This window comes from Anas acuta, chromosome 2 (genome assembly GCF_963932015.1).
Source record: "Anas acuta chromosome 2, bAnaAcu1.1, whole genome shotgun sequence".
Lineage (NCBI taxonomy): Eukaryota > Metazoa > Chordata > Aves > Anseriformes > Anatidae > Anas > Anas acuta.
Window position 1 is genome coordinate 112,237,717 of NC_088980.1, and position 15,227 is coordinate 112,252,943.

The window sequence follows — 15,227 nt, forward strand, 5'->3', positions numbered from 1 at the left end:
AGTGCATTAAGGGATAAACAGAATCTCAGAAAAACAACATCTAGGTAGAGAGCATGTTATTGTCCATTTTGGTGGAAGAAACCAGAAGGGTTGTGAGTGTCACACAGGCATGTAGAGGGAAGTGATCGTGCATGGGAGATTGCACAGATTGGCAGCAAAGATGTTCCTGATGACCATGAAGTATCATCACCCTCCATGTTATATCCCACCCATGTCCACGGGCAAGGAAAAGAAATGAGTTACCTACAGCTTTCCTCCACAAACCCTCCATGTCTTCTGTTTTTACTACAGTTTACATTTTAAAGTAATCTCTGGCAAAGGAAGATGGATCAACAAAACATAAGTGGTGATGTGTCTAATCTCTTCATCATGTCACAGAACCACTTCATTGCCCTACAGCAGCCCTACGCTAGTACATTGTAACACGTGTGGAAGCAAAAAAAAAAAAAAAAAAAATGTTCTTTTTTCAGTTCTGGTCTCACAGAAATTAGGCAGAAACACAACTCTATCTTTTCCTTCTGGAGCAGGATCTGCAGCCACAGACTACAGCAGCCAAGACAAGAGACAGGGGACCCCTCAAGCAACTCCTTGGTATGTATTTACAGCCTCACTCAGTGTCTCTGGCCGAAGACTCCAGGGAAGGCAGGCAGTGGTCCTGTCCTAAGGCCTCTCTGAAGAATGTCTTCCACCTGGGGCACAGTTGTCTTCCTAGCCAGAAGGGCCTGCAACGTAGGCCACGACATTCACAGCTCTCAGCAGACTCTGGGCAAGCACATTCATAACAGCCCAGCTCCCTTTCTGCAGATGCTGGGGGGTAGATGGGGCAGGCATTTCAGCTGCAGTGCAAAATAGCCTGTTGTATTCTCATGTTCAAGAATCTTCATTGTTCGGGAGAAATGAAGGCAGGGAGGCAGTCCCTAAGCACTCTGCATTGCACACAACAGGTCGAGCATCCCTATCAGTGCCGTGCATCTAGCTCACCAGCCACATGTTCATCAAACACAATTCTGCAAGGGTTTCCCAGGCATGCATACAGCACTGCCTATGGCAAAGTGTCAAGAGTGTTACTCTGAGGAGATCTTTGTTTTGGAAACTGGCTTCTCAGCTACAGCTTGCTTCCTCTTTAGCAATTTTAAAGCCAAGGAGTTTTCTTTAGTAGTTGTTTTCGTTTTTAGTCTCTACTGCTTACTCGACTGGGGAAGATAACAGCTTCAGATTTAGGTCACCCAAGTAAAAATGTGTTTGGTGATCTCATCTTGATACCCAGTAGGTAACTATCCAGATCACAAAGATTAGGTGAAAAATCTGGCCCCACTAAGCAGGACTTGAAGATTTTTTTTTGTCTGTTTGTTTGTTTTTTAATAAAATTGGAGTATCTGTGTGTTTGCTCAGGCCAGCACTGAGGTGCATTTGTAGGTCCATGCAAGTCCCAGCCAACACTTCTTGGCCACAGTCCTTGCATTTGTTAAGAACTGACATTGACCTTTTCTTTTCAAAGGGTGAAAATCGTTCATATGTATTACAAAAATAACAACACTCTGTCCTTGTACAGAAATTCTCACCACTGCAGTTTCCAAGTGTAGGCAAATACTGAAAAATTTTTGCATTCAGTCAAATTTTCAGTGTTATTTCCATGCACATTTCACAAGAAGAAGTACAGAAACACACATAAATGGGAAACAGTAAGAAAAAAATAAGAGTTGCTGCTGCCTTCATGCAAGCTTAGCAGATAAGATGCTTCTTTTCTTTCTTTAGCTCTTTGCCCCCATTTTTGCAATGTAATACCAACATTTTTGTGCCATGTTTAAAAAAATAAAAAATAAAGAAATTAAGAATCAATAATAATGCCTAAGGCAATTCTCAAGAAAAACATCATGGCAATTACTATTGCATCTTCCCTCATCCGCCTTTTCAAAACATGACAGGCAAGCTACATTTTCTCCACTTAAACGCTGTTGATGTACAAGATGGAAAAACAAATGATCCTTTTTCTGCCTATGGCTATGTCACCTCCACATGGAATTGCATTAGATCCTCCACAGTAAGAGGCTGAAGAGCACCTTTTTCCTTTGTGGGGTTCACAGCATTTCTCATCTTCATCTTAACAGTTACATGCCACAAGAGCTGTAATTTTATGAGTAAGATGGAAAACCAGAGCCTAACTACTTATGGTTATGAATACGCTAATTCCATGACGCATCACATTTTTGGAGGCTTGTTTCGGAGGGTGGCTGCAGAGCATTCCTTTCCTAGTGTTGGTGAGGACCCATAGCAGAAGAGCAAAGCCGCGTGCGGTCACTGCTGGGAACAAGGTATCCAGAGATCATCTCAGAAATTCTCAGGCAGCTGGGCATGCGGTGGGGTGAGGAAGGGTGTTGACAGAGCATGCCAGAACGCAATACTTGCTCCCAGACAACCTCTCTGTATGGGTTTCACTGCAGAGGGCAGCAAATATTGGACTGGATCAAAAAAAAATAAATAAATGCTTCTGCTTTGCCAACCATTTAAAGCAATATCTTGATTTTACTCAAAACAGTCTAACAACAGCTCATTTATGCTGAGAATGGCAGGAGAAAAGCTTTTTCATTCATCCTTTTTAAGGCTCTAGCAGAACGTATTCATAAAAGAGTTCTAGCAATTAAGCAAGCCACAAGCCTACCAGAATTGTCAAGTAGCATCAGGTTGCCTCTAAAGGTGCCTCTCTTTGGGATGTCCTCATGATCATCCCTCTGACCTCCCTTTCTGCTTGGTTCCACACAACATCGCTCTGTGCTGCAAAGCACAACTGTATTTGTGTAAACTTAGCATACTTCTCAGCAGCCTGGGACTCTCCCTGCCAGGTAATTTGATGAATTAATGAGGAAATGATGAGACTATAAATTTAATTTAAAAGGAGCTTTGGCTGGGTCAGTTGTTAGCATGTTTTCTATTTTTATTTTTGAGGACAGATGAGAACTAAACAAGTACACTAGTATATGGTATATCTTCCACACTGGTGCACGCTGTGGACTATCACTCAGAAATTTAGGTTTTAGTGCCTTAGCACATTTCTTATTAGCGACATTTATGACAAGGGAGCAAATATATATACCACATACAAGTATATGATCTCACACTTACTGATGTCATTACTCCTTCAGGCCACTGCAAACCAATCTCCACTGTAAAATTCTCTCATTACAAGCAGATAATTCTCTAAAAGGTTCATACAAAGTGTTTTATTTGACAGTGAAGCGAGTAAACAATTTTTTTAAAAAATACTCATTCCCCTTCCATCTTCATGTCCAAAACTGCAGCTGACCATAGAGCAATAGATGAGGTAGTGTGATCCAGCTGCCAGTATTTCATCCTTGAAAAGCTGTTACAAAGCAGGCAAGGAGACAAGCCCTAACTAAATTTCCAATGATGATACACGGATAACATTTTTCCCCATCCAGATCAATAGAAGAAAATACATTTATCCTGGACTGATCACACCAGTTAAGAGGTTAAACTAGAAGCGGATAAAAAAAAAATCTACAAGGAAACATACAAGAGTACTATGGTCATTCAGGACAAAGGACAACATGTGTCTGTATTAAGGTTATTGGAAGCTACATTCATAGAGCTTTGCTTTGTGAAATCCTGTGCAATAGCAGTTGCATATGCACCTTTTCCTTTCCTAAAGGATACTCAAGGTGGGAATTAAGTCACTGCTTCTCCCACTCATGACCCACCACCACTCAAAGAACAGTCTTAAGGTACTTTCCTGAAAGGATGGAGTCACTCTTGCTCTCACATGAAATACAGTACCAGAAATATTTCATTTATCAGGATGTTTTATATGCCTTTTGAGAGCCCCTAGTATGCAAGGATTCCTTTAGCCTAATTCTTGTTTGCACTGCATGTTTCTTCCAGTGACTTTGTTGCTTATCTCATCTGTGATATGATTTACATTAATGCATTTCCTTTAAAAGCATACACTAATAAAATGAAAAAATGTGATGGGGGAACAGGCCAATTCTGAACTGGTGTGGGATCATTTCATGAGTAACTAGATTCAAATCCCTTTACTGTCTCTCTGAACCTTTAAGGTTATAAATGGAAATTTAACCTTTTTCTACAATTCACACAAGATCATTTCATTGACAGTCTTCAATAAACCTTTGATAATGAAGACTGGCATGTTCCTCAACCTCCCAAGGTCCTTTCTTAAAAGAACACCTGCTGTTCATGCTAAAGTAGGAAGAAGCTTCATAACCATCCCATATGGTCTTCACAGATGCTTTAAGAAAAAAAATATCTGAAAAATGGCCATAAATATCACATAATTTGATAGTGTTTTTACCTTTTAATGGTTCCCTGAAACACCTCTGCGTGGTCTGGCTTGGGCCTGCAAACCACTGGGAATCCACCGTGGCTTGTACTTGCAAGAAGCTGGGCCAAGGAAGCAATGTTTTCCTTTAGGTGAAGGACTCTGACGTGAGGCTCCATGACATCCCTGGCAGAGAACAATTCCAGGTTCAACCTGAAAGACATAAAACAGACAGACAAAGTATTATTTAGTAAACAGGAAATAAGGCATACTGTGCCACGTTAGCATTTGACGAGTTTATAATACTTCAGTAAATTACTTCAAGATGGAAATCAATCTGCTTTATTTGTAAATGTAAAAAAAAAGAAAAAAAAAAAAGTAATTATCCAGTAAAACTGCTTATCAAGCATAGCCTTTCTTTGTGTGAGAGATGATAAATTCTACCATATGTATGACATGGTCATCCCAGTCAAGGTATCACAAGAGCCATTCGTCAATTTGCACGACTTTTCTAATTAAAAAGAAAAAAAAAAGAAAAAAAAAAAAAAAAGATTTTTAATCTGAACTGAAATCCTCTGGAATTCTGACTGATATCAAATAGTTTAAAGTTAAACACTTTAGAGAAATTCAGGCCCACGATCATTATTGCAATTTTTTCTTTCATCAGTAACATCTAGGAAGATAGCCCCTTAAGGGTTTCTTACAAGTTGTATACTTTTTTTTCCAGTATTTTCTAACACTTTTTAGATTCTAGGTGAAGTTTCAGGAAACATGAACATACATTAATAGAAAGACATGCATACCTGCTACTGCTGACAGTAGAGTGAAATGGAAAATAAATATACTTTCTGCAAGATTCAGCAGTGATTTCTACAGAATAACCATAGGCCTATAGATTCTGACAACAGAAGTCAGTGAACTTCTCTTGTTTTAATCTTGTTTCACATTTTCTATTTTCAAAAAATACATTAATTATTCTGATTATCATCTAGACACATCATAAGCCAGAATCTCCTGTTCAGACACAGGCTGACACAAACCACAGTCAGAGACAACTGGAGCATAAATTTGCCCACATCCTGTTTTACCAATGTTACCTTTCATCCCTGTGGTAAAAGCAACTATTTCCATATGCTGTTAATTATTGTCCTCCCTCCTGAGAGACACAAGGTTATTTTTTCAAGGCAGTTACTCTGATGTTTTGTGATGTGACCACCTGTCTAAGAATAACTGAACTGAGAAGACAATGCACTTCATACATGGCACACACACAGCTGTTAAAGAAGTTTCTTCTTCTCCTAAACTGAGATGGATTTAAATGAATCCTGAAAAAGAACAGTCTTATGTGCATCAAATCACGTCATGCCCATCCCCAGTTATGTGAAACAGACTGCAGGCAAGGAAAATTTGGAACACCATCTTATTGCAGATCCACATTTCAAGAGACCAGAACATCATCTTATAGAAAAATGAACCTCTCTGAAAAACATTTTGTTTCTGAATTAAAATGAATAGTAGTTTACCTTGCAAATCATGATGTCTGAGTGTAGAATTTAGCACCAAACAGTTAAAATAATACCAAAAAGTCCCAAAATGATGTGTTTTTTTTTGTTTGTTTGTTTGTTTTTGGTTTGTTGGTTGGTTGGTTGGTGGTGGTGGTGGTGGTGTTTTGTTTTTTTTTTTTAGAACACTACCAGGGAATTTTTATTTTTCCTAAAAGAGTACACTACTTTTTGTCCTCCTCTTCTCTTCCATCTCTATAGGTCTATATTTTGCTGTCTTAAACTTTTTCTATATTCAACATGCACTGCATTGCTACTAAAAATACTATTCCTAGCATAGTAGATATAATGTAAAAACATGATGAATTATAACTGCTTCCTGAATTACATGAAGTATGCGCAACCCCTGAATGATTTCTAAATAAGAGCAATGTGAATAATGCTACATTACAACAGATTCTACAGCATATTTACTAGCAGCACGCAAGTTTTCCATCTTCACAACTTCATGGTTTTCCGCTATTGCATGGAAAACAAATGTTCCAAATTACAGCAGAAGTCCATGAAACATCCTTAGGTTTTCTCAAATCAGTCATTTGTATAAAAGCAAGGCATAGCTTGTTACACGGTTCTGTGATCTTGGCCTTGTCTGGTATTATAAAGTGTCCATATTGCCTACAGGAACTATAGACCTTGCATTATCATGGGCCAGCTTTTTCAGATGTAAGAACAACATACTAGGTATTAGAGCTGATTCACTGCCTGTTGTCGATGGCATTTCTTTCAATTATTCTTCCCTCTATTACTGTAAAGAGTAAGCTTGATTTGAGGGAAAGGGAAAGGCAAGAAAAATAGCCTTTCCTCCTTTTATAGAGGATTGTTATAAAGCCAAGGCATCTTTGTAGCAAAGAAAGCATTAACTGCTTTACTCATGTGTCCCTACTCGTCTGCTATCAGAGCACTGAACCTATTCTGCATTGGCAGACCTGAAAGTGGAGAAGTCGCCATTCTCCTCATGCCAAGAGCTACAGGTCTCCAGTCTTTCACATTGTGGAAGGCTCCATTTGACACTCACAACCTGCTATGGGCTCTAGGTCCCTCCTTTTGTGCAGCTGGGGGTTCAAGCCATTCTTAAATGGGTGCTCAACACACTCTTACCAGAATAACCCTTCCAAACAGCAGCCAGGATACAGAGATGGCAGAGGAAGCTGGCAGAAGAGCCAGAAAGAGAGTACTGCTAGTACAGGGAAGCACAAAAACCATCTCAGGCACCTGCAGGTTCACATCCCCTGCAGCCACACTAACTGCCCAGGCCATGCTCACAGACCCACAGATAGTAGTGCTCCCCATAGATAGATTGCTTATATATCAAATGTACACAATGCAGGCATCAGTCCTATGGGCAAGGTTCCTGCTACTGATGTGTTCCTTCTTGTGCAACTGCAAGCCTGCCCAAATATCTCCCAAGGACACTGCTTAGCGGGTGAGTGCCATTGGTGTTGCAAACTTGTGTTGTTGCAACGAAGCCCTCAGTTTCACAATGAAATTTCAAGCAAAGACATCTCATTCACCATTTTGAAAATGCCTTTATATGTGTAATAATAATAGGAACTTACATTTGGATTTTATTATGTAGATCTTTCTCGCATGTTTAGATTTTCCTCAAGGAGACAGAGCTATAGCCACACCACTGAAATAGATATACCATCAATTTTTCTTTTATAGGATATGTGAGAACATTTTCTCCCAAATTCACTACAACAGTGTAACATGTTAGAGCATTAAGGTTGTTTCACTGAGGTTATGATATCCAAGTTTCAGGTTCCTTTCAAGAGTACATTCATGACTCTGGATACAACATGGAACAAAGCCACTCTGCTTTACGACAGAAATAGGACAGTCATTTGGTAAGAAGCCAATATCCCTGTCCCTGTAAACTGTCTTGAAATGATTCATGGAAATGTAGATTGGACTCCGTTGCTCTTAAATCCAATGGAAGCTTTCCCACTGAAATAAATTTTTAAGGATCTAACCATAACAGATCTAATCACAACGTGGAGGCTACCTTGGACAACATACAATACAAGAGAACTTTTCTGTTGCTCAAAGAGCGTTTACTCTATATTTTATACAAGCTTCAAATGATTAAAAGGATTAAAAGGATTGAAAAATAATCTTAACTCAAACACACTTCAAGAACCAAGGTACATGAGAAAACTGGCAGCACTGCTTGCTTGGATTTATTCACATACTTGCCTCATCTTTTTTAGTTGTCTCTCCAGTCCTCCTCTATCTGCATTGAGAAGGATTACCCATTGACTCGTTACAGGCCATTCTGCTCAGAACAGCCCTAGATATTACTTGGGCTTCTTGTAAACCACTTTTTTATTGCCCTGAATGGCTACAGCATCTTGAGTAAATTCTTCTTGGGAGCTTCTTTTGGGGTTTGCTTAACATTTGTGGTGATTTTTCAGACCATTTAAACAGCATAGTCAGAATTTCAAACAATTGAGAAGGTGGGGTGGTTAGCATAAGGGAACATTATCAGGTTGGAGGTCATTACAATTACTTGCCTGTATTGTAAATACATTGCCAAATATTAGAAAAATTCTGTTCTAGTTTCATTCGCTTCATTTGGCCAGAAAAACTGAACAGATTTATTTCATGATTTTCACACTAGTACAAAAGCAACTGCGTGTTTATGAAAATCTGCTACTGCATTATAAAAAGGGTTTATTAATGTTATCTTTCTTTTTCTCTACCATCTTTAAAGAAATCCTGTTGTGAATAAACTCACAACATTGCAGAAAGTTGCTTATGTTTAAATACAAATTCTTTTTTTTAATAATAAAAATATTTCTACATAGAAGCCCCAGTCCCACCAATTTTCTTTTCAACAAGTCACTTGGTAAAAGCCAAATACCAAAAATTCAATTCAAAGTTTACATGCCAATATTGATCTCATTATATAATAGAAGAGTATATAAGTACTGCAGAAAAGCTGATTGTGTGCAGATGATGAATTCAGTAGATTTGCAAGTGAATTCTTTGAAAAAACATTATTCTTTCAGTATGTTCACAGAATACTCACTGACATCAATAGATGGAAACAAAAAGCTCTGTAAAATCTAGTTACACTGGAAAAGGACACCACTTATATTAATTTTAAAATATACTCACTCTACTCAGTACTAAACCCTGAAATAGACACATTTAAATTGTTTTCAAGTTAAATGAATAAAAGCACAGTGTAAATTGAAGTAAGTGTGTTCGTGCTAGCGATGCATTTTAATTTAATTAGATTTATTTAAAACCAGTTTTCAGTGGAACTTTGTGCAGCAGAAAAGGCCTGTGACTCCTTGCTGTCTTTTTTTTTTAGTTGAACACAACTGAGAGAGAAATTCTTCTAGTTAAACCAGGAGCCAAAAGTTTGGCAGAGTTTTCAGTCTCTGTTCAGCATATCTACAAATATTTATATTGACTGTAAGATGACAAGCTTCCCAGCATCTCCTGGTCCTGGCTCACTCAATATCCTTAAATGAGGAGACATTTAGCTCTTCAGTGCAGAGGCCTTTTGATAGCACAGTGCTTATTGTGAAATGTGTTGTTTGGGTTAGCTGAATGTCTCTGTCACTTACTTCCCAGAGAGGATTTGAAAGTTATATATGTTTAGCAACTACTGTATGCTAAAGACTAATGGATTTCCACATGGTCTCATAATCTGCTGGGAAACTGTCTCTCTCTAATACTTGAAAAAATGCAGAAAAAAAAAAAAAAAAAAGAAAGAAAGAAAGATAAGAAAGCTTTTGTGTTTTGGAAAATAAATGTGCAGGAGAAGAAAGAGGGGGATATATATATTTTTTTTTTTATTATTATTTATTTTTTTTTCTGCCAAAATCTTTTTTCTCTGTTCTTCCCTTATGAAAGTTTTCCCACTACCACCATCAGTATAAAATACTACCAAGTTAGAAAAATAGCAGCTCCTACTCACTTTGCATAGACATAGGTGTTTATACAAGGCCATTTAGCTTTAAAAAATAAAAATAAAATAAAATAAATAAATAAATAAATTGGTTGTGCATGGAACCTTGGGACAAGCAGGTAAAAGACTGTATAAGGGGATCCTCATGCTGGAACTACTCAAACAGCAGCCTCAGCACACAACAAGCTGAGCTGTAGGTAAAAACACAAAGGACATAGTTCTTGATTTAGCTTCCATAGTGCAAGTCCAAAAACAAATTTAGAGATTGTAACTAGCCACCTAATTTAGTAAAGAGTCATGTCAGACAGTATTAGGGGGAGTACGGGCATTTAGAGATTCATAGCTACAGACAGTTCCCGCTCACTACTACCACCCAAACCTGAAGGAAAATAAACTCACTTGGTATTTGTATTCAGAACTGTGCATTTCCCCACATGATTAGTAGTAAGTGTGGAAATGACTCGGTCCAAACAAGCAGCTGCCTGAAAGCACCTGCTCTTACACATATATCAACAACACTGCGAGGCAAACAGAGGGCATTGCACCATGGCCATTGAAGAGTGACATGCCACAGACATGATCTGGTATTCTTCTTCATATAGAAGACTGCCTTTGGCAAAAGTATGGGAGATACTAAATCAGTTCTCGATATGGGGAATCTGAACTCTTGAAGATGCTCAGGGAACTGGGAGCGAACACCCTCACACTGAGGATACTGAGCAAAGCAGGACTCACACAAGCAACACATAGCTGGCTGTAAAGATACTACACATCTGTGAACTGTTGCATTATATACTACTGGTCATTTTATACAAATTTCTCAATTTTATATAAATTTCTCAAAACTTCTATTAGCGCTCCCCCACTTCTCTTGTGTGTCTCCATCCTGATCCCTGAGGCAGGTTTTTCACTAACTAGGAGAAGCAAACAACCTATGTTCACTGACAAGCACAAAATTCTTTGAGGATTCATTTTGCCTATGCCCTTGAAATTCTCCTCAAAATCGTCCTCAGGGTAATGGCTATGCAATCCAAGCAGCTCTGCAACAGTGCATGCTGATCTGGGGGCTGCATAAACTTCATCAGCAGAAAGTGCCAGGCACAGGAATATATCTGCAAGATCCCCCTCTCCAGAGAGACCTGTAAGATGCCCCTATATCTAGTCATGCAGTATTTTCTCTTTCACAGGGAGACATCTAATAGAGAAAAAGGCCAAATTTTACCTAATAACTGAACAACTGATAACATTCAATCCCTGTATATAAGGTCTATGTCACCACAGGCATCCATATTTGCATGATATCCCTTGTATCTGTAGTACTCATACACATGCAAATGTGTGTAGATGTACACAGAGAGAAGGACCAAAGATGGATTTGCTATCTTGATGTCTAATTACACTGCTTACTAGTATATTCAGAAAGGGAATGATTCAGATATTCTTGCATTTTCCAAATTATTATCTGAGCCACTAGGAATCTCTGCCATTAAAAAAAATAAATAAATAAATAAAAATAAAATGTTAGGCTTTTGTAGAATCCATCTTCCCTGGCATTATATCCAACCAGAAGCAAAGAAAGTCATTTCTCAAAACTACACCAGTACAAGCAATTTAAATCCAAATAAACATTTCAAACAAGCTTCCATAGGAATAAGCCGGGAGAAACAAGTAAATTGTGTGCTAAAATAAATACCTCGTGATCTTGCTTATAACTGAAAAAACAGGGAATTGCATGTTCTCTGCATAGATCACTGCAGAGCAATTTCCAAGGAAAATTCACAAAATACTAAGCTGGCTCTTGCACTTCAAATGCAATGACATGATGAGTTTCTTGCAAACGTATGCCAAAAAAACTAATACAAACTGGAAAGAAGAGAGGAAAGCTCCTATGAGACCATTTTTATAAAAGCTTCATTCAGGGCCTCCACCCTCATGTACTGTACCAGCCACCTTAGCTTTTCCACTCTGCCTGGTCCAAGAAAGCACTGACTGGTATATTAGAAATGCTGGCTTAAAAATGCTTGGGAATGGACAGTGAAAACAATAAATGTTTTAATAATCAGACACAGATTATCAGATGACCTTTTAGTCAAAATAATGTATAGAGATTTAGGTCTAACAGACTACAGAATAAGTGAACTAAAGCAATACGGATGGAAAAATACATGAGAAGATATATCTCTGATTGCTCAGTACCTCCAAGAATCAGACACTTTGTAATGAGTAAGGGTGGTCAGGTTATTAAAACATACCAGTGGTATCTGGAGATACAGACTTTACCCTAATCCCAGTTCCGAAAATAGAAGGTTTTGACGCTTACAACCAGGGTTTTGAGCAAAGGCACTTCTTCCATTTGCTCATGCTTTGGGAAAGTAAGGCTTTTAACCACTCAAATTTCAACATTCCAATTTCCAAAAATACTAGCCCATTTCTTATGCCATAAGCATATTGGGAACCATAGTAAACTGTGGCCAGTCACTAGCAGCATTCCCCAGAGTTGAATTTAGGGCCAGTTCTGTGTATTATTTTTATCGATGATCTGAATGCAGGAGTTGAATGCATCCTTAGCAAGCTTGCTGATGATACTAAACTGGGAGGTGCTGTTGACTCTCTCTACATGGATGAGAGGCCTTGCAGAGTGATCTAGATACCTTGGAGCATTGGACAATCATCGACGTATGAATTTCCACAAGGGAAAATGCCGGGTTCTGCACCTGGGACAGAGCAATGCCAGACACAGGTACAGGCTGGGAGCCAAGTAGCTGGGGAGCAGCTCAGTAGAAAGGATCCTGGGGGAGCTGGTGGCTGCAGGCTCAGCATGAACCAGCAGTGTGCCCTGGCAGATAAGAGGGCAAACTGCGTTTTGGGGTGCATTAAAGACAGCATGGCCAGATGGTCAAAAGAGGAATTTCTCCCATGGTATTCAGTACTGGTTTGGCTTCGCCTTGAATATTTTGTGCAGCTCTGGGCTCCACAATATAAAAAGGTTGATAAGGTCCTTGAAAGTGTCCAGAGGAGGGCAACAAAGGTGGTAAAGGAACTGGAAGACCTGTCCTGTGAGGAGAGGCTGAGGATACCTGGGATGTGTAGTCTGGAGGTAAGAAGGCTGAGAGGTGACCCCAATGCTCCCTGAAGTTTCCTGAGGAGGCGAGGCAGAGGGATATGCTGGCCTCTGCTCCGTGGTAACTGGTGTCAGTATGTGTGGGAATGGCACAGAGCTGTGCCAGAGGGGTTCAGGCTGGACATTAGGAAAAATGTCCTTATTGTGAGGGTGGTCAAACGCTGGAACAGGCTTCCTAGAGAGGTAGTTGGTGCCACATGCCTGTCAGTGTTCAGGGGGCATTTGGTCAATGCCCTCAATAGCTTAGAATCATAGGATCTTTTATGTTGGAAAAGACTTTTAAGACCGCCAAGTCAAACCATCCACCTATAGGTCCACCACTAAACCATGTTTTGTTTAGCCCTGAAGTGGTCAAGCAGTTGGCCTAGATGACCCTTTGAGGTCTCTTTCAGCTGAACTATTCCATTCCTTTTTTTTTTTCTTAAAAATACTGTAAGCTACAACTTTCCACATACACTACATATACATTATTTTGTAAATATTTCTTTAAATAACCCCCTTGCTTTCCAAGTACCATTCACATGCAGTATCTGTGGTGTGTTTTTTTTTTTTCCTATATTGTGACTTTATGGCAAGGACCCACTTCTACAAATGGAGAATATGCTTGTACTTACATCCCAGTTAAAAATAAAATTACCAAAGTTGGTATTACTTATGCGCTCTTCCAGAAAATGAGTGGTGATCTCTCTGCACCTGGCACTGTACCTACAACACAACATGGTCAACATATATAGCAAAAGTTCTGGGAAAGGATTTAGTGTGTCTGACTTGCTTTCCTTCTCTCCTTCCTTATTCCAAGCACTAGGCAGGACTCAGCTTCTTTGGGCTCTTTCCATGTGCTGTCACTTTCATCTCCCATTCACCTACTGTCACAAACCCACTTACTGAATGGCAGCAGCTAATAAAACTGTGTTCATGGCTTTATGACTTTTCATAAAACTACTCCATTTTGTGCCCTCTTTTGCCTTACTTTTGCTGTGTCTCTGTGTACAGTCAATGTATTGAAAAACAAGCCTCCCTTGTGATCGTGTGAAATGGCATTTAGCAGCTTCGCAAAACTGATATTATTTCTAAAAAGGGTATTTCATTTCTCAAACATGCTGAAATTCATTAAAGTATTTTGTGCCATCTGTTTCCTCATTGCAAATAAATAATTCTTTCCATCATGACAACCGCTATGACAAGCTCCTAATATTTATGAGGATATAGCAACACTCACAGGAACAGAAAAAGTGACATATGCATGAACAGCAAAGAGAATTAATTTCAGCTTAAGGTGAACTCGGAAGCAGTCGCCAGAGCAATAATAAAGATGATATCCTTACACGTAACTCAAGAATATCAAAATACAGTTCTTACATAAATGGATGTCAGTGTTCCCATATCCAGCAAAGGCTCCCCAGGGACTTCAGTGAGCTTTGAGTCAGCCCCACCATTTCTTGAATGAATTCAAAGAGTTGTTCAATGACATCTTCATGAGATCGGCTGCTCTGCCGGCACAGCTGGATTTCCGGCAAGGTTGGCTGGTTTTAAGTGGAAACTGTCAGTATCTGCCAAATGGTGGCCAGACACCAGAGGAGACTCAGCCAATTAGTGGAATACCCCATCCAGTGGCTGGAGATGGTTTGTGCCTGTGCCTGTGTGCATGCTCCACCTGTGTGCAGCCACATCTGAAGGCTGCTGTGGTACCCATACAGGCAGCCTGTCCTCCCAGATGAGTTAGAAGGGAGTCTCCTTTGAGCTGGGCCAGCAGAAGCCATGTTCAGTTTCCCACAGCTGAAAGTCCCTGCATGCATATTTTACATACAGACCTGTAGGAGTTGGAGCAGCTTGTTCGCTGCCAGCCAGCTAGCTCTGAAACACAGGTTATTAGTTCCAGATGCTGCTCGAGTGTGTTTCCTCCTGTGGAAAGTGTGCAGAAGTCACTTCTTTCAGTTTCACAGGACTCCCCAGCAATGGAAAATGCATCAAGAGTCAGTGTGGATTTGTCATCCCGCCCTCAGCATCGAGCAGGCTGCAGTGTCAGCTAAGACATCTGTGGAAAGATTTCTCCATGATCCAAAGGGACCTGTCACTAATGGCACCTTGACATACAAGGGCTGTCTCCTGATGGACCTTACAGCAAGAACCACAGCCTCATGTTAAGGTCCTGTCCATTGGCATAGCATGCCCAATACTTGCAGCAGGATTACCAACCCCTTGGTGGTTCCGTTCACTCCCTAATGAGGACCTTCCTTTAGATAGGTGAGAGAAGTGCCTTGTGACAAAAACCAGAGGAATGGGACAACTGCTTCGAAATTCACCATATGTGATCTGTCTCTATGTGCA

The 15,227-nt window shown here is 39.7% G+C and overlaps 1 protein-coding gene across 1 annotated transcript in view; it reads right to left on the minus strand.

Annotated features, from left to right (window-relative positions):
* The window catches only part of LOC137851019 (chloride channel protein C-like), an 85,736-nt gene that overhangs the window by 13,097 nt on the left and 57,412 nt on the right, over positions 1-15,227 (minus strand). The window contains exon 13 of the mRNA XM_068671713.1: positions 4,328-4,507. Within this exon, the coding sequence (XP_068527814.1) occupies positions 4,328-4,507 (180 nt within the window). The remainder of the gene's footprint in view (positions 1-4,327; positions 4,508-15,227) is intronic.